The sequence below is a fragment of the Carassius carassius genome, chromosome 19 (genome assembly GCF_963082965.1).
Source record: "Carassius carassius chromosome 19, fCarCar2.1, whole genome shotgun sequence".
Taxonomy (NCBI): domain Eukaryota; kingdom Metazoa; phylum Chordata; class Actinopteri; order Cypriniformes; family Cyprinidae; genus Carassius; species Carassius carassius.
In genome coordinates this window covers 16,144,620-16,167,555 of record NC_081773.1, presented here as the reverse complement: position 1 = coordinate 16,167,555, position 22,936 = coordinate 16,144,620, and the positions used below count along the sequence as shown (strand labels likewise).

General features: G+C 37.9%; 4 protein-coding genes across 4 annotated transcripts; 2 read left to right on the top strand and 2 right to left on the bottom strand.

Moving 5' to 3' along the window:
* Positions 1-912: 912 nt before the first annotated feature.
* Positions 913-8,741, top strand: stk17b (serine/threonine kinase 17b (apoptosis-inducing)). The gene is made up of 7 exons (XM_059499976.1): positions 913-1,680; positions 4,108-4,320; positions 4,409-4,547; positions 4,652-4,778; positions 4,905-4,953; positions 5,671-5,850; positions 6,438-8,741. Exons 1-7 carry the CDS (start codon positions 1,562-1,564, stop codon positions 6,673-6,675), a joined length of 1,065 nt encoding a protein of 354 aa, XP_059355959.1. The 5' UTR covers positions 913-1,561; the 3' UTR covers positions 6,676-8,741.
* A 214-nt stretch (positions 8,742-8,955) lies between these two features.
* c19h2orf69 (chromosome 19 C2orf69 homolog) lies at positions 8,956-12,092 on the bottom strand. Its single transcript, XM_059499977.1, has 2 exons — positions 11,596-12,092; positions 8,956-10,562 (listed from the first exon to the last, which is right to left on the bottom strand). The coding sequence occupies exons 1-2, from the start codon at positions 11,863-11,865 to the stop codon at positions 9,846-9,848; spliced, it is 987 nt and encodes a 328-aa protein (XP_059355960.1). The 5' UTR covers positions 11,866-12,092; the 3' UTR covers positions 8,956-9,845.
* A 512-nt stretch (positions 12,093-12,604) lies between these two features.
* Positions 12,605-16,372, top strand: ftcdnl1 (formiminotransferase cyclodeaminase N-terminal like 1). The gene is made up of 6 exons (XM_059499975.1): positions 12,605-12,753; positions 13,110-13,244; positions 13,411-13,506; positions 13,621-13,776; positions 14,055-14,243; positions 14,715-16,372. Exons 2-6 carry the CDS (start codon positions 13,130-13,132, stop codon positions 15,149-15,151), a joined length of 993 nt encoding a protein of 330 aa, XP_059355958.1. The 5' UTR covers positions 12,605-12,753; positions 13,110-13,129; the 3' UTR covers positions 15,152-16,372.
* Positions 16,373-17,841: 1,469 nt separating this feature from the next.
* Positions 17,842-22,620, bottom strand: nabp1a (nucleic acid binding protein 1a). The gene is made up of 6 exons (XM_059499974.1): positions 21,628-22,620; positions 21,258-21,396; positions 20,941-21,012; positions 20,026-20,110; positions 19,647-19,707; positions 17,842-19,377 (listed from the first exon to the last, which is right to left on the bottom strand). Exons 1-6 carry the CDS (start codon positions 21,719-21,721, stop codon positions 19,175-19,177), a joined length of 654 nt encoding a protein of 217 aa, XP_059355957.1. The 5' UTR covers positions 21,722-22,620; the 3' UTR covers positions 17,842-19,174.
* Between the last annotated feature and the right edge of the window lie 316 nt (positions 22,621-22,936).

The window sequence follows — 22,936 nt, the reverse complement described above, 5'->3', positions numbered from 1 at the left end:
GATGCTGATGAAAGAGCCATCACTTGAAAACTGTTGGTGAAAATGTGAACCTGCATGCTTTCCATGATGTGTCCATATTTGTATATAACTGTAATATATGTATGTCAGTCTTGTCCTGTGTTTAAATTATATTTTGCACTGAATGTACCAGAGATGTGAGTCCTAGTCTGGTCTCTTTTGGTGTTTGTCTTTATGATTTGTGACTCTGCTTTCATTTGTTTGGCAAATATTGGTACTCTTCCCCCTGACACAGTGCTGGCAGATTTAAAAAGTGTTGTTAGAGCCATGACTTACATTGTATCTTTCTGCTAGGCCAATCAAACTGCACATGTCAGCTTACTCAGTTTGTCTTTACATGTTCCAAAGTCCAGCACTTCAGCTGACAAACTGAATGGACAAGAAACCCCAAAGATTCAGACCTACAAAGTTCCAGTTCCTCAGCATCTGACAGTATTGCAACGTGCAAAACAGATAAGCAGGAGCTGAACACTCAAACTAAAATAATTACTGTTCACCAAATGCATGAGTAGTAAGCCTTTGTTTGTTATGAATCATCAGTGACCCTGAACCACAAAACCAGTTGTACGGGTATATTTGTAGCAATAGCCAAAAAGACATTGCATGAAAATTAAAAATCAAAATGACTGATTTTTCTTTTATTAAGTAAAGACCATATTCCATGAAGATATTTTGTACATTTCCTTCCTACCTATATGCATTGCTAAGAAGTTAATTTGGATATCTATCTATCTATCTATCTATCTATCTATCTATCTATCTATCTATCTATCTATCTATCTATCTATCTATCTATCTATCTATCTATCTATCTATCTATCTATCTATCTATCTATCTATCTATCTATCTATCTATCTATCTATCGTACAATGGGAGAACTTCTAACGATCCTCAGATGACGACGGTGGTGACGTAGCGCTGGCATCAGAGCAGAATTTGAAACGGTGGAGCCGGTGGACAAGAGACGAATCTACGAATCGAAACATGTTTACCTCGGCATGGACTAGTTAGTCAGACAAGCATTTACTCTGCGTTCAGCTTTTTTTCAGAGTTTATTAGACAGTTTATCCGCTGTTGTTCCCGTGAGAAGAGGAAGAGAGGGTCCGTTCTAAACTTTAGTAGAGTGATTTTGTCTTGCGTTAAACACAGTGCTGTCTGTCTGTCGGTCGGTGTGTATTTTTAACAAAATGAGGCGTATTTCTTTGTACGTTTGTCTAATTAAAGGACAGAGTTTAATCTGAGAGTTTTAGTGGGTTTTTTTTAAGCGCTAACTTAAATGAGCTAATCTGCGCTAGCTGGAAGCTCTTAGCATCGGTTATCGTGTCCAAACTCAACTAAACTCACTCCACTAAAGCGACTTCTTTTATTGTCAGCTCTTTCTGAGAAACCTCGAACTAAACTCTTTTACTAAAGCATTTTCGCTGTGGACTGCGAGAACACCGTGAAGAGGCCGGAGACAGTGGGTGTTTTTTTCCTGGTAGCGAGTCTTGACATGAGCAGAGTGCTGGTTAAGTTCGAGTAAGCGGTCTGCAGTTTGAGGTGATGGCTCGGAGGAGGCTGGACAGTCGCAGTGGATCCTCGGCTCTGCTGTCAGAGATCCACACTCACATCCACACGGATCCTCTGGACACCGTGTTTGACATGAGCCACGTACTGGGCAGGTGTGTAAAATACTCCTCATGACCGAAAATATGTCTTCTTGTAAGTGTTTCCATGTTCTATTTAATGTTTTCATAAAGTGTTTATGTATGTTGATGAAGATTGGCGTGACTGCACACATGATGTTAATGTGTGTCTAATATGTATGAATGGGATTCTGTTCTGTCATATCTTGACATTCTTATACTAAAGTACTGTCATGTTTAATGAAATAAAGCATCTGTCATCAGTAGTTTTAGGGAACTATAGCATGTTTTTGTAGTCTCAATTTATTGCTCTACACATCATTTAATGTCTTTGTGTAACTTATGTGTTTATAGTTTGAATATGTATTATTCCAGTTTAGTATCAAATGATTCTTATAATTCTGCAGTAGTCAGCATATGAGTAAATTAAAAAAAAAGTTTATCAAAGTTGTCCTAAGACAAGAACACATTTTGGTTTAAGGACAATTTGAAAGGTTTTGATCCATGTTGACTAGTGGAATATGTCAGGTGCCCAAGAAACGTTTCCTATTATTATTAATGTTGAGCACTGTTGTGTTTATGTGGAAACTGTAATTTAATGTTTTTTCAAGACTGACTGATGAATGGAATATTTAATATACACATCTTAATTGTCACTTTTAATCAACTTAATATATCATTGCTTTATAAAATGTAGTTATTTCGTCTCATTGGGTATGTGCATGTAGTTGTAATATTTACAGCTTCATAACCAATAAGGGAAGTATTGTGGTCCCAAATCATAAGGCAACATATGAACTGTAGGATAGATGTGTTCCTGGTATATTTTGTTTATTTTTTCACAGAGTGAGTAGGACTGAAGGTTGTCTGGAGTATGGAGTCTGTCCTGCTCCGCTATTCTGGATGGGAAAGGCCTTGCTCACTGAACTGTGACTAATATGTGTGTGTGTGTGTCTGCTAAACCACTACAGCATGACTTTGGATCTCGCAGGAAGGAAACCCATGTGGGAACCAGACCCAGTTTTGTACTGTGCTGTAGATTGTACTGTGAATACTGAGAAAGAGGAAGTGACATTGGTCTCTTCCTCTTTCTCTCTCACCATTTGCATACAACCATATTCAGATTGTTTTTATGCTGCTGGCTATGTTTTTTAACAGGAAACTATTGCACAGTTCACTTAGAGTTTTTATTCAGTTCAGTGTGAAGATGTTGTGTTGTTTGTTTCTGTGGAAACAAAGTAGTAAATAGGAGTGTGAATACGTTAATTGTTAAACTGTTTTTATGAGATGACAACATGCAAAGTTGTTCAAATTGAGCAGTTTCGTTTTGATACCATAAGAATGGGGTTTGTTGGTGTTTATTTGCATTGGAAAATACCTTGAAATGTCAGGGATTTTTCCCTGGTCTGGGAGAGTCACAGAAATTATTAAAATGCTAAGAAGTATGGAAATTATATATTCGAATAATATATATTGGAATATTGATTCTATTCATACGCAGGGTTTTCATTATCATATTGATATATGTAATTCAAAAAATTTGAGGTCTGGGTTTTTTAAATGAAATAAATAGCTACTTCTAGCAAAATTGACAGTAAATACATTTAAATGTTACAAAGGATTTCAAATAAATGCCTTTTTTTCTGAATTTTCTAATCATAAAAGAATCCTGAAAAAAGTGTCACGGTTTCCACAAAAATATCAAGTAGCTGTTTAGCTACTGTGTTCAACATTAATAATTAGAAGAAATGTTGCTCAAATCAGCATATTAAAATTATTTTGAAAGGATATGATACTAAAGATTGGGGTAATGGTTGTAATATATTAAAATTGACTGAAATATAAAACAGTTGTGAATTTAATACAATATTACAGTTTTTACAGGGTTTTTTATAGCTTGGTTAGTACATAAGTTGCCCAAACCTTTGATAGGTAGAATATACTTTGTCACAGTTTGATTTTGACTTTGATTCGGTTCCAATATCTACATGGACACAGGTTGTGTGGTATACTGCAGTGCACAGTATGATACGTAATGTTTTATAATAAAATCTGTTTACAGTCTGGTCCAAAGAATTGTGGCATTGATTTGATTATATGCATTATATCCTAATGTCTCACCTGTTCATGTTGTGACAGTAATTGCAGTTTTTAGAGTAAAGACTGGACCACATCAGTCATCTAACCTGATATTAAGCTGTGAGAACATCTAATAGAGGGTTTGAATCATTTAATAACTATCTGTGTCAGTTAAGAGCTTTAGTGTGAATGAGAGAACTGCTTTAGGTGTGACTGACTGGATGCAAACGGTGACATCTTTAAAGTGCATCATAAAAAATAAAGAGAAGAGAAAAAAAAAAGTAGAACTTGAGGTACTTTATTTGTAACTTAAAAAACTTCCTCAATTTATACTCATTTTATTCTTTCTCTATATTTTTTTCTGTTTCTGTTTGTCTCCCTCAGGGGGAAGTTTGCAGTGGTGAAGAGGTGTGAGGAAAAGGCCACAGGGAAAGTCTTCGCTGCAAAGTTCATCAAGAAGCGGCGACGAGGTCGCGACTGCAGAGCGGAGGTGATTCATGAGATCGCTGTTTTAGAGGCGGCAAAGAACAACCCTCGTGTGGTGAACCTGCACTCGGTGTATGAGACCGATCATGACCTGGTTCTAATGCTGGAATAGTGAGTGCCACATAATCTGTACGCCCAGTATACAGAACAATTGTTGAGCTCAGTACTAAGAATAACTGTGATTGTGTTTGTGCAACAGTGCGGCGGGTGGCGAGATATTTGACCACTGTGTGTCAGAGGAGCTGCTGCCCGAAGATCAAATCATCCGTCTGATCCGACAGATGCTTGAGGGAGTTCACCTGCTGCACCATAGCAGCGTGGTCCACCTGGACTTAAAGGTCAGATGCACGGCTACCTTCAACACCTAACACCAACAATCTATATTTCTTCACAAATACATTAGTTTTATTTATTATTGCGTCAATGTTTTTCTTCCATTCAGCCCCAGAATATTCTCCTGACGAGTCTGAGCCCATTGGGGGATATAAAGATAGTGGATTTTGGCTTGGCCCGCAGGCTGGGCTCTTCTGGGGAGCTCAGAGAGATTCTGGGAACCCCGGAGTATGTAGGTAAGGTTTATTCGGTGCCATTCATCTTCAGATTTACACACATCTCTGTATTCATGGGCTCATCACAACAGAAGAGTTCATGCTCGGTGAACATTTTTGTTTATTTTGTTTTAATGCTATATCCAGCCCCTGAGATCTTGAACTATGAACCGATCACCACAGCAACAGACCTCTGGTGAGTCTTAATCTTTTTCATCAGGTGTTTCAATATACAGGGTTCCCACAGGGTCATATCCAGACCTGGAAAAGTCATGGGACATTAATACAGTTGTAGTAGGTCATGGAAATTCCACTGGTCATAAGACCGTTTTCTGTTCATAATGATAGTTCATGGAAAACTCTGAATGTAGTGAAAAGCCTGGCCATCACATGCTCTGTTCTGCAAAGTAAAGGAACAAAATATACTACTGTTCAAAAGTTTGTGTCAGTAAAATATTTATAAATGCAGGAAGGATCCATGGCTGTATTTAAAAATACAGTAAAACCATTATTATTGTGAAATATTATTGCCATTTTTAAAAGATTTTTTTAAATATATGTTTATTGGAATATATTTTAAAATGTAATTTATTCCTGTGATGGTAAATCTGAATTGTCAGCATCAGTGTCACACAATCCTTCAGAAGTCATTCTACATGCTGCTTTGGTGCTCAAAAACATTTCTTATTAACATCAATGTTGCTTAATTTTATTCAGTATGAGCTAGAATGCGGTAAGCTAAAATGTGCTTTAAAACCATCTAAGACCAGCATGATCAAAAGCAGCTGAGGCAGCAGCAAGATGGTCTGATACTAGAGGCAAAACACTTTGTGCTAACGAGATATTTCATGCTTGGTGTCATTTGTTGTTGTTTAAGCTGGTTTTTAACTGATTGCGTGTCTGTTGAAATCAGGAGTGTGGGTGTGATCTCCTATATGCTGGTGACAGGAGAGTCTCCATTCGCTGGCGAGGATAAACAGGAGACCTTCCTGAATGTATCCCAGGTGAACGTGGACTACAGCAGAGAGGCTTTCTCAAGAGTTTCTGAACTGGCTGTCGACTTCATCCGGAAATTGCTGGTCAAAGCACCAGAGTGAGTCTGATTTTAGACAGTTAGAGGAAGTGAAGCTTGTTTGCCAAGCTCAGTACTGCGCAATATAATGTACGCTACTGCTTCTAGATGAAGAGTCATATGATGAGTGCTATGGGAAACTCCTTCAGAGCGGTTATTATTCAGGGTCATACCATTTTATTATGCATAACATAGTTTCAGAAATGAAGTCATTTCAATAGGCTTACAAATTAACTTGTCCAATGATCACTCTTATATGGCTCAAAGTACTTCCTGGATATTGACTTTCCCCATTGCCTTAGATTGTATAGATATTGGTTATCACAAAGTATAAAGTCCAGGTTTAATTTTCTTTTCATTTGTCTTCAGACATTCACACATTTGCAGAAAACATTTAAGCCTGTAAGCAACTGAGATTAAATGAGGTCAGACTGTTAAGCAAAAATGCCAGCAAAAAGTTTGGTATAGATTTCCACTTGCTGTCATCAACTAATTAATGTACTTTGATTTTATTATTACTCTTTACTGTTTCAGCATAATAGTATCAGAATGTTTTCCATTCAGCCACATCTCAAAGTCCTTTAGTGAATTCTCCTCTGCTTTATCAGGGATCGTCCCAGTGCAGCCGATTGTATGACCCATCCCTGGCTGTGGCTCCATTATCCAGGTTCTGATCCGCTCCCCGTGACCCCACGCACTCCCCGGGAAAGGAGTTATGGTGGGAAGTGGTCTGCGCCACCAGAGGATCCCGAAGACAAAGAGAACATTCTGGACTCACCGCACACCAAGAGGTTTCGTTTTGAGGAGGACATGTCAGCCACTGGCGACGGTGACCACTTGTGCTGATCCAAAAGGGCAACACACTTACACTGAATAGCATTTTGTTCCTTGTTGTTGGCCCCCGCACAGCACCAGCAAACACGCTTCTGTCCTAATGCTGTTTTCAACATCCTCTGGCCAACCAAAAGGGCCAAATCTAGTGTAATGTTAAAGAGTGAGAATCTAAATATCTATGTTGCTGCCTTTTCCTGCCATCTTCGGGTTTTAAATTATTAATTTAAATATTTTAATTGCCATTCAGTATCGATTTTAATTTTCTGCTGATCTCAGCCCATGTTAATCTCAACACTATTTCCATTACTGCACTTAAGGGATTTTCAACAAGGGATTTGAAAAAGACCGTTTTCTGCTTTGCTTCTCAACATCAGAAAGAGTTTTTATGATTAGACTATGTTAATTGCGATGGTCTCTGTTAAAAAGGTTCAGTGCAGGAATGCTCTCGGTGCATTGGTGCGTGTTTTGTCTTGCATCCTCTACTTTCTTGTGGCATTGACACATTCGTGGGCTCCATAAAAATGTGACTCAACTCAAACACGCACAACACACCCTGGATTACACAAATATGTGTTTGTATTGGTCACAGAACTTCCTCCCTGATAATGACTAAAGAAATGCAGGAAAGCACTTAAACCCTCTATTGTATGTGTTTGTGTCACTAAAATAAGAGAAAATATTTTTAACCGCTTTAAATTGAGTAAATCAACTGTATCTGTTTTAAAATGATTTTTGTTTTAAATATTTCCTTTTTTTTATTGCCAATTTATTGTATAATAAACTATTATTAAGCAAGATTCTAGCATTCCCCCATGGGAGGCGCCTATCTCAATGCCTGTGATGGTTTATGGTTTATACATAATCTTGAAATGACAGTTTTTATCTATGCACCGATTTGAGGTAACTCAGGGTTTTTGTTGCCTTGTTTTGTACAGGTGTTTCTAAACTAATGCTATTAACTGATGGAGGGTTCAGCCTTGTTCTCAGGGTTAGCTGTAACTGCACAGTTTACCAGTGTATATTTCTCCAGTGCCTTTGTGTACATTTTTATTTTCTATGCTTGAACCGAGCAACCTGACTTGATGATCTTCTGTAATGCTGGTGCAGCACATTAATGTGGATGTATTCTTGTTAATGTTTATCCGGTTTTAATTGACATACTGGTACACCCTTTAGACTGATATCCTGTTGTGTTTAAAGTAAATTATTTCTATGTGCTTTTGGTTATGGAGATGTATATATATTCAGTGGGATATAGAAAGGAAAACTGTGTTAAAAGCTATATTAATGGTCTTGGATTAGGTAGGGCATGAAAGGATGGGTTATCAAAGTTGGCTGTTATGGTCGAAATGCTATGCTTATGTTCGGATAGGTAAGCATGTTTGGTTGTGATGAAAGTACAGGGTGTGAATTCTGGAAAGAATGTAATGAATGTTAGAATATTGTGGTGGAAAGGCTTCTGCACATCAGAACGTGTTTAGTAATGCAACAAATACAACTAGATCAGCTTAAGGTTTACTGGTGTAATATTTAGTTGAGTGGCTGTTAGAACTGGAAATGTTAGTATTGCAGAATTCAGTCTTAAGGTCGAGCCCTTCGGTTATTGTTCTCCGTTTAAAGAGGTGTGAAGAGCTCATGTGTTTGCGTGCTCAGGGCCTTACGCTTTCCCAGAGATGTCACCAGTCTGCAGTCATAATAGAGCTATTGTCTCCTAAGATGAGAGGCTCTTGTCACGGTCGTGTGCTTGCTGTATGACATCATCTTAAAGAAAAACTTGAATATATTCCTTGCCTGGGAAACAGCCTCAATAATGTTTAAGAGCCATAAGGTATTTGATGCTGGAATTCAATATTGAATACACTGGGCTTTGGAGAGCATTTCTGAGCAGTAACTGTGGTATTGGCAGAAAGCTTGTGACGAACTTTCTCGATTCTCTTTCTATCTTAGGCAGGATTAGTGAAAACTGATAATTGTAGATCTTTCATTTCATGATGAAAACTGTGTATTTTGAGTTCTGTGTACCAAAATAAATGATGCTCAAATGATTTACGCAAATTATAATAAAGCCATTAACAGTCGAGTGTTGTAAAGGATCTACCCTTAAAACAGACTTTGTATGTTGTTGATTTATGACTCATAAATGTATATACTATATGTGCATTTGATGTTGTAACTTTTCCTCAAACTCATTTTGTCAACTTGAAATGCATTATTTAAATTAGTACTTAAAAATATATAAAATTACTATTTTAAATAAACAGATCAACATCAACACTCAAACATTTCAACATTTTTATTGAAATACATCAGCCTGGAATGACTATGAAGCAGGAAGTACATTCATCGCATTACACTGAGGATATTGCAAAAAAACACGTTCATGTGATACAATGTATTCAAGAGAACGAGCCAAATAAAGTGCGCCACCTACAGTCTTCTGAGATACAATACTGGAATCGTTTCAGATGCTAACCATCAAGCAGTCTATTAAACATTATTAACATCAAGTCAGTAAATAAAATATTTTAAATAAGTTTTTTTTTCTTTTTCCCAGCTAACCAAAAATATATTCTGTACATTTGATTCTAATGGAAGATCCTTGGATTTTTGTATTTGATAAATAATATTTAACACCAAACATTAAACATGAACGTCTGATAAATCCACTGATGTAAGACTATAAGCATAAACAGGACTGCTTAAGGAAATACTTTTTTTTAATTTTCATTCAAAAGTATCCATACTTAATAATGGATACGTACTTGAATAAAAATCCATGCTTTTTAATTTAACAACATAAATGTATTAAGCATTTTCAGATTTCTCGTTTTTTTTTATGCTGTTGGAAATGAGAGCCCTTTGAATATAAGGGAGGTGATGATTTTACAAGCATATCCCCATTCCAAACAGATTATGTAAAAGAAATATCATACTATATCAGACAGAGCTGATGTAGTTAGATGCAACAGGCAACGAATAGGGCTTAATGTCAGGCAGTTAAAAGTTTTACAAGGTTGGTCATTAAGCTTCAGTCTTCTCTTGTATTTTATGAGTGTTTTGTTGGCAGCATAGTTATTCTTTCAAAGCCTAGAAACTCAAAGCTCTTGACTAACTGATATATCATCTACTCTGAAAAGAATACATTCCATGTTAAGACTTGTGAAAGCACAGATCGAGAAGAGTCAGAATTCCTGAATCACCCGGAAGTGATTATCGATGGATGCTGGCTCATCCTCAAAATGTAGTTTCTGGCTAAGACAAGCGCCCAGATCCTCCAGAGTCTTTATAAAGCTGCGGTGCTCTCGCCCAACCCATGCCCTCATTGGGTCGCATACCTCATATGGAGTGACATGGGCATGGATAGCCAGCCCGCTGGAGGCCAGCTCACCCAGAGCACACTTATCGGTCACCCATGTCTCATTGCCCCCAGGGTGTCCTCCGTCCAGCCAGTACATATCTGAAACGCTGTCCAAAAATTGCCTCAGTTCTGGATTTGCTCGAGCTCCAGCCAGCTCATACACTATCTGATTGAGAACAACACATCCTTTACTGAAGCCCACTATGGTGAGGGTGAAACCTGCAGGCATGGGGCCAGGGGTGGATGTACCACTAAGAGGGGGTAAAGGATTTGAGAGGCCAGCCCGCTGCATGCTGTGACCCAGGAGTGCCCTCAGGTGGCAAACGGCTCCGTAGTCTGGAGAGTGTTCTGGTGCTCCAAATAGGTTGCTCTCTACAAAGTTCTGATAGCAGCTGAACTTGTGTAGGTACATTTGGGATGCGCGGATGACCCAGATATGGCAGCCAGGAAAACGTTTACCCAGGATGAGGGCGACACGCTCCAGACTCCAGGACATCCATGGGGTAGCATCAGGCTGGAGGGCCATTTCCTGCTGAAAGTTCTGCATGGTGGATGAGAATGAGAAAGTTGCATATGAATAGCCAAGTTTAACAAACTGAGTCCTAGCAGTCCTATATATATATATATATATATATATATATATATATATATATAAACACTTTGAAGCAAAATCACTGTACCAAAGTATTTATGACTTTTCTGGTCATTCATAATTTCCGTTTTATTTTTATTTTTAGGTTGCATTTTCTGAAAATTTAGAGAGCCATTTCTCACCGATTAAAATTGAACAGCTGCACCTGGACATAATGAGACATTTTTATTTACTATAGCAATTTCCATGACTTCTGAAAATCTACCAATTTCTAAACATTTTAAAATTCAAAAATTTCTGTTTACACAATTCTGGTATATTTAAGTTTTTACTAACATTCTTCTAGAAGAAAATAGCAGGACTTAATGTGCATGTCTTTTCATTTATCTGAAGAAAAACAAAGTTCCACCACAGCAATAACTTACATTTTAAAATATATTAAAATAGAAAACAATTATTTTAAGTTGTTATTATGTTTTGCAGTGTTACTGTTATTACTATATACATTTTCTTTTTTTTGTAAATACAGTCTTGGTGAGCATAAAATTTATTTTTTTTCCCTCCGAGACATTAACAACCATTTTTTACGTTTTCTTTTTTCTCTAAATAAAGGCTTAACCAGAATATAAACTTGGAAAATAATGTGCTTAAAGAAACAATGAAATATGAGCATCACTCCAAGTCTAAAGGATTTCAGAAATCCTCAGTAACCTGTCTTAAAGTGATGTGCATATGCGCGATAACTAAGCAGACTTCTGCAGTATGTGTCGTGGGCCTGTTTTCAATGTCTCTAATGAAAAACTAAATATAGATCCAACCCGAAGCTAAACTGCTATAGGTATATTTTGAACCCATTCAAAAACGGTGTAAACAGTATCTAATTCCTGACAGTGTTGAGCTCTTTCCTAAGGCATGGTTGATTACAAAGGCCATCTAAAGCAGGGCAAACCGTCAGTCAGTGGTAATGATGACATGCACCAACCTGAATGTCTCCAGGAAAGAAGACTACGTGATCGTTTCCTTTCTGCAGGTCCTCTGTTTCGTTGTCGCATGGTCCCTGTGTTTCCGTGGCAGGTCTTAGGAGCAGAACATCATTTAAGCGGTTCTGATCGTAACCGGGGACTGAAGTCAGGCGGCGGAGCGCGGGCGCAGTAGCGGAGGTCCCGGGGCCGCACAGCCCCGCCGCGGCGCTCATCTTCCTCGCTATAGCAGCTAGCGATAAACACGCCACAACTGATCGGATACTTCCCATAAGCAAAAGGATTATGTAGCGGCGACTGCGCGACCTGCAGCAGCATTAAGACTAAAACCATCACTGCAAAACCAGAGCAAAGAATAACGCCGCATGATCCGAACTAATCCAATGGGCATTCAGACATCAAACTTGAAGCGTAAAATAAACCAAAAGTTTCAGGATAATGAAATATGTATGGCGTATAATTTGCTCATATTAAACGCCGCCGAGTACGGGAGCGTCAAACTGTGACGCCGATGCGCATGCGCGGAGTCCGGGCGCGTTCATGAACAGCGGCAGCGCTGATACATAGCGCATTTGGATTGACTGCTAGAATAGAACACTGTAGTGATTAATTCGGCACATTTATGTTTAATCTACTGTCCAAATATACATTCTTTTTAAACTTCAGGAGGCGGAATCTTGCCAGGAATCCTGACTCTTTCGGTTCGATCGGTTCTTTTGAACAATTCGCGTCAAACTAACGGTTTCAGCGATTTACAATATGCGTCATATTGTCTCTTATATAGCGAGAAATATTACAGGCACTTATGTTCTACAGGCACTGTTTTATTAGTTTTTTTATGCTTTATGTGTCAATTTGCTGCAACCATTGTTCAGCTAATAAAATTTGAACCCCAAAAATTGTACTTAAATTAATTGTATTATCTCTTTGTTAAAATATAATTGTATTCATAAACGACTTGTTTGAGTGCGTTTTATTTATTTATGTTTTATTTTATTTTTTTTTTTACGTTCAGACAGTTTTTTTAAATGGTTCATCTGATTTTTTGAACAGTTTCGACTCATTTGAACGATTCGTTCATGATTCGGACATTAGCGGAAACAGCTGCTGGGAGCAAGAGCACGTGAGCTATTCTGGAGTTTCACGCCTTCAAGTAACAAGTACGAAGTGTGTTTGTCACTCAGTTACAAAAAATATCTTTAAATTATCTACTCTGCCTCATTGTAGTAGCTACGAGCATGCTAAACTTTGGACTGTTACTGTAAGACAGAAACTGATCAATAGTGTTGTCCAGCGTTTATCAACACGACACTTAAAACGTCAAAGTAAATTTCGTCGTGAAGATTCTGAAAACAAATAGAACTCAAATGCTCATGACATTTATGTCAACTAATTAAAAAAATCCCAACTTTATCTGTTAAACATTAATCAGTGTTGTTAAGGAAGGTTATGAAGTGTTACGTCCCTGAGTTGACTGAGAACCTGGTTTGTACTGTGGGCCAGTAAAGGTGTAAAGTATTTCTGCTTTCTTGAGGGATGTCCTGTTCTGCTGTGGGTCGACGGCTGGTTGCATGTCTCCTAAACATCTCAGAAGCTCGTAGAAGAGACCTGGTGGAGACGGTGGCTAGATCAGCCATCACTGACACACTTGGTGAGACCATGCATGCATGGTTTATATTGAAGAAAATTAGCCATTAATTTATTTAAGATGGATTCAAAATTGTAATTAAACTATATTTGAAGTCATTGGGAATATTTTTTGTTCCATGTCATTGCACTGAGTGTTGACAAAACTGTCTGGATCTGTCCTTCAAAAGGAACAAAGCGTGAAGGCATCACAGTGCTTAACATCTTCAATGATGTTGACTACAACCGCTCTGTCATTACTATTGTTGCAAGCATTGACCTAATAAGTGAGTTGCCTGCTCTTCCTTCCTAGATGTTTTAATAAATGTCCAAGTTGCGAGAACAATTGCTTTGTTACTAATTGTATCAAAGAGGCTATTCTTTATTGTCGTCCATTTTAGGGGAGGCTGTACTGTCAGCTTGTGAGCGTGCATGCTCTCTGATTGACATGAATGTCCATGAGGGCATCCACCCGTGCATGGGTGCAGTGGATCTGGTGCCTCTCTATCCTCTGGGGGAGGAGGTGGGCCTTGAGGAATGTGGAAAAGAGGCCCAGGGTATGTGGCCATGCATGCAAATAAGACATTTAAATGCGTTTTCTGAATCTGAATTCTGAAGGTATAAAAACAGTTGCAATGTAGTCTTAAAGTATACATAAAATAGAAGAAAACAGCACAAACATCATTAATTATTTTGGGGTGAACATTGCATTATTGATAGGGACCTATTATTATTATTTGAAGAATTTAGATTTGTGTCAGTGTGAATATGTCAAGTAATTTTTATTATATGTACCTTAAAGTGTAAGCATTGAAGGTTTTCTTTCTTTGTGTAGCTTTAGCCACGGCTCTAACGGAACGAGTCACGGGCACCAGTGTCTTTTTGTTTGGCTGGGCTGATTCTCCTCAGCGTCGAGGTCTGGCTAAGAGGAGGAAGCAGATTGGCTGGTTCAACAAGGTCTTGGATATGTCAACCATCCAGCCAGATTTAGGTCCACAGCCCACAAGGAAATATGGTGTTACAGGTAACTTTTTTTTTTTTTTAAACCTCAGTTACAAAATATAGAACATAAATGAAACATTAAGGTAGATTTTGCATCACAATAAATGAACAGACCCCAAAAGTAGGGTTCCAGAAGTAAAAAAAATCTAACATTTTTCCAAGAATGGGACAAGTTTGTAATATATAGTATATTCTTTTGTTGCGACTATCAGCATAATTTCATAAAAACTAATATAAAAAAACTTTCTACTTAACAAAATAATACTATTAAATAGCTTAATTCCAAGTGATTGGACTATTATTTATATTTGGGTATACATGAATAGTTTGCAGTATGTGTTTTGTAAAAAGATATGATTGCTTTTTGATTAACGGGTTTAATTCAGGCCTTTTTGACCATATTGACCGAACGATCCATTTAAGAGAGCGTTTCGGTTATCTGAATTACTATTCAAACCCTCACTAAAAAAAATAACATTTATCTAATCTGCAGGTGTTGGAGCCAGCCCCTATGTCATGAACTGTAACGTGACCATCGATACTCAAGATCTGGCCGTGGGCCGAATTGTGGCTTCAGCAATCCGTGAATCCAGTCCTGGCGGTATCCCTGGAGTTCAGGTCATGGCTCTACCACATGAAGGTGCTGTGGAGATTGCTTGTAATGTAGAGAGTGTTCAAGGTGGTCCTTCGTCTTTATCTTATGGTGAGGAAAAATGGCCAAGTTTTACCATTGGAGGGCAAAACTTCTGTCATGCTCCAGCCTCACTAATCACGTCACGAGTAGCAGAACTGGCTAGACACCATGGAGTGGCCATCAAGGGTACGGCCCTGGTGGGCTTTACCCCATGTGAGTGCCAGAGACTGGCAGAGGGAGCACTCTCAAATGGCATTGGAGAGTTCTGGAAAGAGCTGCAGCATGTGCACATGTGAACAAGCCAAAAGCTTTCACCTCTGTGCTAAATTGCAGACTAATCAATGGTTAATTAGAGGGCATTAATTGAGCCATCAACAACTTACCTATTTGTTTACAAGAACAGTGCTTAAAGGTATATTTCAGCCCAAAATTACAAATCTTTCATTATTTACACACACTCATGTCACTCCAATGCCTATATGTCTTATTGTCCTTCTGTGAAACACAAAAAAGAATTGTAGGAACAGTGGTAGCCATAAACGTACATTGTGTAGACAAAAACACTGGGACATTTTTCCAAATATCTCCTTTAGAGTTCTACAGAAGAAAGTAATGCAGGTATGGAATGACATGAGGGTAAGTGAGTGATGACTGGATTTTCATTTAGTAGTCTTCATTAATAGTATTAATTTGGTTACAATGTGAATTTCAGCTTTCAATTAACTCTCATCTTATAAAAGCCTGAATAATGATTTATCAAATGCTTCGGGTCAGTTTATGTTGATGAAAAAAGCCCACATTCTGGGTGTAATTTAGTTTTAATCAAATAGGACAAGCATAGTCATGCTTATGGTGCCTTATATGTTAACGTAATTATTACTTGTTTGGAATATATTTTTAATTCCTAAATTTGCAGCAGTTCTGTGTGTGAATATAAAGGTTTTAAGGCCATCATTTGGGATCATTAACCATACTTATTCATCACATGATGTTCTGCTCATAGGTGTATATAATTACAAAGGGTAATTAGGCCAGAGCAGTTTGAGGAATCTTCTCCTATTGCTCAGATACTAAATTACACATACTGTTACAAAAATGCATTGGAAGAATATCAGGGCTGGCAAGTACAGACAGCAACAGGAACTCTAATTTCACAAGCTGCTAAAGATTGACTTCAGTGATATTTTTCAGAGGAACAAGAATTCCGCTAAACATGTTTTGAAAACATTCACACAAGTTTGTGCTTGACTGAGCTGATTATAAAACCTAAGCACGGGATTCCTGACATTATATTAATGCTTCCATCTGGAAGAGAAATATACTGTCAAAGATGGTCTTATGCAAAAAGATGGTCAAATTAAATGTAATGTGGTGCTTTAAACACAAGATTCCATCTGTTTTTTTTCTCACCTGTAAACATTTCACTTGTGCTGCACCAGTGTTGTCAAAGATCAAAAACTGTCTAGATGGCACAGAAAATAGTAATGGGGACAGAAATCGCTAACTACATTGGTGATGAGTTCAGGCAGTCCACATTTGGAACATATTAAAATAAAAATGGCACACTCTAAGCTGCTGCAAAACTATTACTGAAGTCACAGTTTTGATTTTATGGAGTTGGATTCCCGTGACCAGGGGCCTGTATCATGATGGTAGCTGAACAAATTCAGAGTTACCGGATTAGTTTTGAGTTGACAAAACCAAACCTCTCCAATCCGCCTTTGTTGGTACCATGATGGTGTTCATCAACTTTCTTTGTCAACTCAGGCTTTGATCCTGAGTTTGTGGAGCCCGTGCACATGAATGTGTGACATCACTGGCGAACAGCCAATCATGACCCTTGCAACACAAAGCAAGTTTGATTTACTTCTCACGTGAGACCCAGCGAGATTCAAAACTAAAGGTTAAAGGTTTTGCTAAAGGTTAAGAGATTGAAGAATATGACAAATTTAAACGTCATATGAAAAATGGAGGACAAATAAAATAAATAATCTTGCTCTATCAGTGCAGTGACGTTAAACTTGTTAACTTAGTTTATACATTTGAAAATATATAGTGATAGAGACTCGAACATGTAAGGTCAGATTTTTTATTGTTTAAATAGTGCAATCTATTGATACTACATCTTATTTATATTACATAATCTGTATACATTAATAATTTAAAATGATTTATAATAACTCTTAAACTAGAATTGCTTCTGTGTAAAATATAAATAATTATAACAATAATATGAATCACAATAATTATATAAATCATAAAATGACTCAGTAATTATCATTAAAGCCAGACTTCTATTTTAGCATTAGTGATCTTTAATTTGGAGCAAGATAAACTGGAGTGACTGTGTAAGACATGTGTCACTTCTCTCACATCTGATTGGTCCAACTTCAGTTTGAGATCTCTAACCCAGAACATAACCTGCCCCAGAGCAGGTTAGTGTAAGTTACTATGGCAATGAATGCCGCTAAAAGCCAAGCCACTTACGTGGTACCCAAAACCCAGGATTGGTGCAAACTAACTTGAAACTTACATGGCTAGCTAGCTAATCTAGCTTTATGGTACAGGCCCCTGGTTTATATAATGATATAACTTTCCATATGTGACCCTGGACCACAAAACCAGTCTTAAGTCGCTGGGGTAGATTTCTAGCAATAGCCAAAAAATACATTGTATGGGTCAAGATTATAATTTTTTGTTTTATGCCAAAAATAATTAAGATATTGAGTAAAGATCATGTTCCATTAAGATATTTTGTGAATTTCCTACTGTAAATAAAAACAATTTTGATTACTAATATGCATTGCTAATAACTTCACTTGGACATATTTTAAAGCTGATTTTCTCAGTATTTAGATTCCAGATATTCAAATAGTTGTATCTCGGCCAAATTTTGCCCTATCCAAACATCAATTCAAAAAATTTACACTTAAGACTGGTTTTGTGGTCCAGGGTCACATATAAGATACATCAACAACACCATACATCAAAATTGTATAGCCTGTAATCCGGTATCAATGCTGTAATGCACTGATGTTAATCCTATTTAAAGTTCAGTATGTTTCAAACACACACATGCACGCACAATGTAGTACATGCTTGAGTCACAAGCATGAATCACAAATTAAATTAACACAATCATAAAGAAATTCACCAAGCCACCAACACAAAAAATAGAGTGAATTTTACACTTTATCCAGCTCTTTTTCTTGACGGTAAACCCCTGACTCATATTTTAATAGTGCTGACAAACTAACCACAATCACATGATCTGGCAAAAAATTTCTGAATGAAAAGCAATGCTATTAAATTACCTATTAGGCCATATCTTAATACAGTCATATATCACACAATCCATATTTAAGGAAATCAATTTATCTATGGCACTGGAAATATAAAAACACCCAGTAACATACTTTACCTGGCAGCTTGAATATATATAGTTCTGCCATCATTCTCTCAGCAGAAAAAAGTAGGGTGCTAAACCACAAAATGGGGAAAAATTAAGTTCTCTCAGGGTCTAACTTTTTTTTTAAGCCAGAAATGTTAAACATTCTACCCCGTGCACAAGCAACACTACGGAGCTTACTGAAATAAAACATATGTAGCTGCAGCTGTAACATTAAATGTCTGTATAACAAAACATACACAAATGTGTGACAGTATAAGAATATGCAGAATATTTCAGTGTAGTCACATTGCACTCTATAAAAGGCAACGTCTTATTCAATGTAAATGCCACTCAAAAGATCAAGTAGAACAATTGCAGCCACTGGGATTAATTTCCCAATATTTTGTTCTTGATTTATTCCTAATTAAATAATCCTAAGTGTTCAATCAAACCATTACCTTTCCTTACACATGGTCACTTCTGGTAAATTATTTGGCCAAAGGGATGGGTAGAATCCATATAATCATCACTTTGAAGTTCACCAACCAATTTGCAACAGCAGTTAATCATTCCTGAATCACATGACAATGCATTCACTATAAATTAACAGAAGAAAGTGCATTGAGTGTTCAAGTAGGATGTATAGTTCAACACATTTAGGGAAAGGAAATAAATGGTGGGCCACTGAACCAGCACTCAATGGGCAAAGAGAAGAGTGTGCCAACTGTAACAAGTTGAATTCTTACCTTTCATTATAAACAATCATACTATGCAAATATTGCCAAATGACAAAGCAAAAAGCACATGTGGTAAAACAATATCATTTAACCTCGTATCTCTTGATTGGCAGTATTGGTTTGCGTATTGTATGGATAGTTTTTGGAGGGATTTTACAAAGGAGTGGGAAGATGGAAGTGGTTTTGCAGTCTCATCTCTTTGAAACCCTTCTTGGGTCCCTGCCATTGCTAATGGTAACTGTGGGTTTGGGTGGAGCAGGGGGTCCTCCTGCAGTTACTGGGGGTGGTCCATTGCCTGTAACACGCCCATTTGGTCTTCCTGGAGCCCCAAAATTGGGTTCCCGAGGCACAGGTGCAGCACTGTTATTGGGAAATACTAGCACAGTACCATTACCTGTTGGACAAAGAGTTCAAGAACGTGACAGACTTAACATAAGAGACACTGTAATAATCGTTACAGCTGTTATTCTAGTTGCATAATTATGCAGACATTTATCAAAAGCAACTTACAGTATGCCAACGGTAGGTACAAAAAGCAGCGGGATCTAATTTCTAACCTTCGTTTGCAGATCAGATTCCAAACCATAAAGCTACGACTAATAAAATCATCATTGGTTACCTTCGTAGGACAGACTGCGAGAAGCACTAGCCATATTTGCTTACCTGTCTGCGCAGGAGTACCTGCATTTTGATTTGGTGGAGAATTTCCCCGCTGTTCTTTGCCCTATTGAGAGGATGAGAGATAAGACACCATTGTGTTGACTTTAGTCATAAACCAACACCTCTTGTTATGCAGTTTAATGGTTCAGTATTTGACTGTGCAGTAGAAGTCAAACCAAATGTTTGCTTCTGCATAAATTACTTCTACATTCCAATTTATTTGTTCCAAACAAAGACTTTGAAATGAAGTAGAATACAAAACAAGCAATATTATTCCATAATTACTGAAGCAAATTTAGGCTTGCAAATAACTAAAAGGAAGTACTCATTGAGGCATTACACTGGAGGTGCCATTTTGCATAAACAGGAAGACTGCACTCACCGTCTTGTTCTGCTGGTTAGCTTGTGCTAGCAGCTCTGGATTTGGTTCACTGAAATTAGGAACCTCAGAATACACCATACAGAACCTGTGAAAAAAAATAAAATATGGTTCTAATGACTTTGCATTGACATGTTTGCCTTTGGTAGAAGCGACTTGCATTCAAGGTGGTCATGTTATCAGTTAATTTATTCCCAGAGAATCAAGCCTGACCTTGGCATTGCTGGTACCATGCTCTACTGTTTGAGCTACAGAAACACTTACAAAATGTGATTCAAGGCTAGGTTTCTATATAACAAAAATGTTTTTGTGTGTGTGTGTGTGTGTATAGAGAGAATTTCATGTGATCAATTAGACAACGGCTGAAATGACCAGTGCTCTCACACCTTTTGCCTAGTACATCTGCAATGTTTATGATCATAACTACCATTAAATTTGAGTAAAAGCATAAAATCCAAACCTCTCTCTCACTACCGACCAGGGGTCTCAAATTATGCTCCTGGAGGGCCACTTAATGTCCTTTAAATTGGGTTGAAACTGAACATTGAAAGTCACTCTCCAAGAACAAGACTGAAAACACATGCTATTGACATTTCCATTAATTTCCCAGGCTTGGAAAGCAAGAATATTAAAACTGAGGGATTTTAAGGATTCCCATGACCATGGAAAACCCCAGATTTTGAAATATTTTTTGGCATTAACTGAACACGCCAAACAATTGCTTAAAGAAATCATGCAATTTATTGATTCATCATCTTTCACTAGATTTTGGAACCAACACAAGGGTTAATCACCATTTCAATTAATCTGTCAAGTGGACATGGTTATTGCCCAATGCTGATAAACCATAAAATGATGAACGTGGCAAATGATTAGATTGCACCTTATATATTGTGAGAGGCAATATTTAATACTCACTCTCCTATTTTCTGTAAGTCTCCTCCTCTTCCAGTGTACAGTGTGAGGCACCCCTTCCACATTGAAGCATACCTAGCCCGAAACACAAACATATCAAAGTTAAAACAAACATATCTGAACCATAGACTGATCTGAACGCACCATGGCCATAAGCCTTAATTCATATTAATTTATCCCCTGTACAGTTACCACTTACATCACTGTTATTGATGCTGAGCATTCTAGACCACTTTGAGTTTGACAATCCAGTAGCCACAAGGGTTTAAAGCAGCTTAGGTCTAAAAGAACTACACAGACAGACAGGTGGTGGTTCGTACCCTCTCGTGAGGCGGATGATGTCCCCGGGCTGGATGAGGCTGCCCAGCTCATCCCACACAGAGATGGCGATGCTGCCGCTCTTATCCGCCACCCTGCACGAGCGCACCTCGTGCCCGTCCTTTGTCTTCGTCACCCGACCTGCGCGTGCACAGCAAAGTTCAGTCAAATCTCAGCTTTAACAAAACTACTAAAAACACACAAATAATTGCGCTACACGGCAGACGCATGAAAACCCAAAGATACAAGAACAGAGCAACAGTGAGGTCGAGCGCGACGTTAGACATGTTAATCATGAACGTTAGCACGGAGGAATTAGCTACTCTCGTGCTAATAAACGGTCGCGAGGGGCACAGCTGTGAATCCACTTACCGATTTCCAAAACTATAAAGACGATATTAAGGTTTTTCGATCCGGGCTTTACATCTTTAATCAAGATCACAGCTTCGTTGGAGATATTCGACATTTCTGAGGGCTGAGGTGGAGGCTAGCACACCGGCTAGCGAAAACAGCACTGTGAGAGGACTTCTTGATCTAAAGCTAAATCTGTGCTATGAGTGGATTCTTATATTTGCCAAATAAACTTGGTTTACAAGACCCTTTTGTAAAGGCTGGTGTGTTCTAGCGTAACATTTGAGGCAGTTGGTTTTCACACTTCAACATCGAGCTAAAGGAAAGAAAGTAAAAGGGGAAATAATTTCCTCCTCCACTATTAAAACTACTCGTATGAAACACTCAATTCGTTTTCCAGACAGATATTTTAGACTTCATCCTTTCCTAAACCTAAAGAAAAAAAAGACTCCAAAACTTCGCCTCCAAGTCCGTCTTTGCTCAAAATGTCTAACAGCATCCAGATTGGTTTATACTGAGTCACGGTCTTTGTTAACCTACACTATCAGTACACGACGTCAAGTTAACAAATCGCTGTTAAAGTGGACGTTTCTTTACATAAACGTGCCGGTTATGTTGCGGGTTTGATTAAAAGCGTGTCAGTGAGTTCACTGCCAGTCAAACTGAACACTAACGCCTCTTCTTTTCACCTTCCACACGAAAATCATTCATCTGGTGTCTAAACGCCATTTAAAGGCAAAAGCGACGAGAGTCGATCTTAATCGGATGTCAGCCGAGATAACTTTAGCTGCCTAACTTTAATGTGCGTTATGAGCAGTTCGAAACTTCCTCATGGCCTTTACAATTTATATAATTATTGAATGTTTTCTACATGTGTAGCACAGCGAGCTTACTAAGAAAAATAATATATATACATATATTACAAAAAAATAAAAATCTCTATTTTCACAGCGCAATCTGTATCTCTCTCACTAACAAAGCGTCTAGTCTGCGCCAGACAGCGCGTGTTCTGTTCTTTAAATTCTTCCGGATGTACCATCTTACTATTCCGCGGGGGTGTTCAAAGATGTGTAAGTGCCGTTAAATACATAAATGCGATTTTAATATACGCACATTTGAGTGAACAGACATGACAAACGTTTCACTCTATATTATCCAGTATCATCAACATTGCACAGGAACGAAAGCTTTAGATTAAAGTTTTGGCTTGTACCGTGTTCTTTTTACATTGAGCTCAATCTGATTGGACACTGTGAAGAATGTGTCCACATGGATAGGAAATAACCACACACCATTTCCTTGTACGATTGTCGACGTTGTGTAATATGAT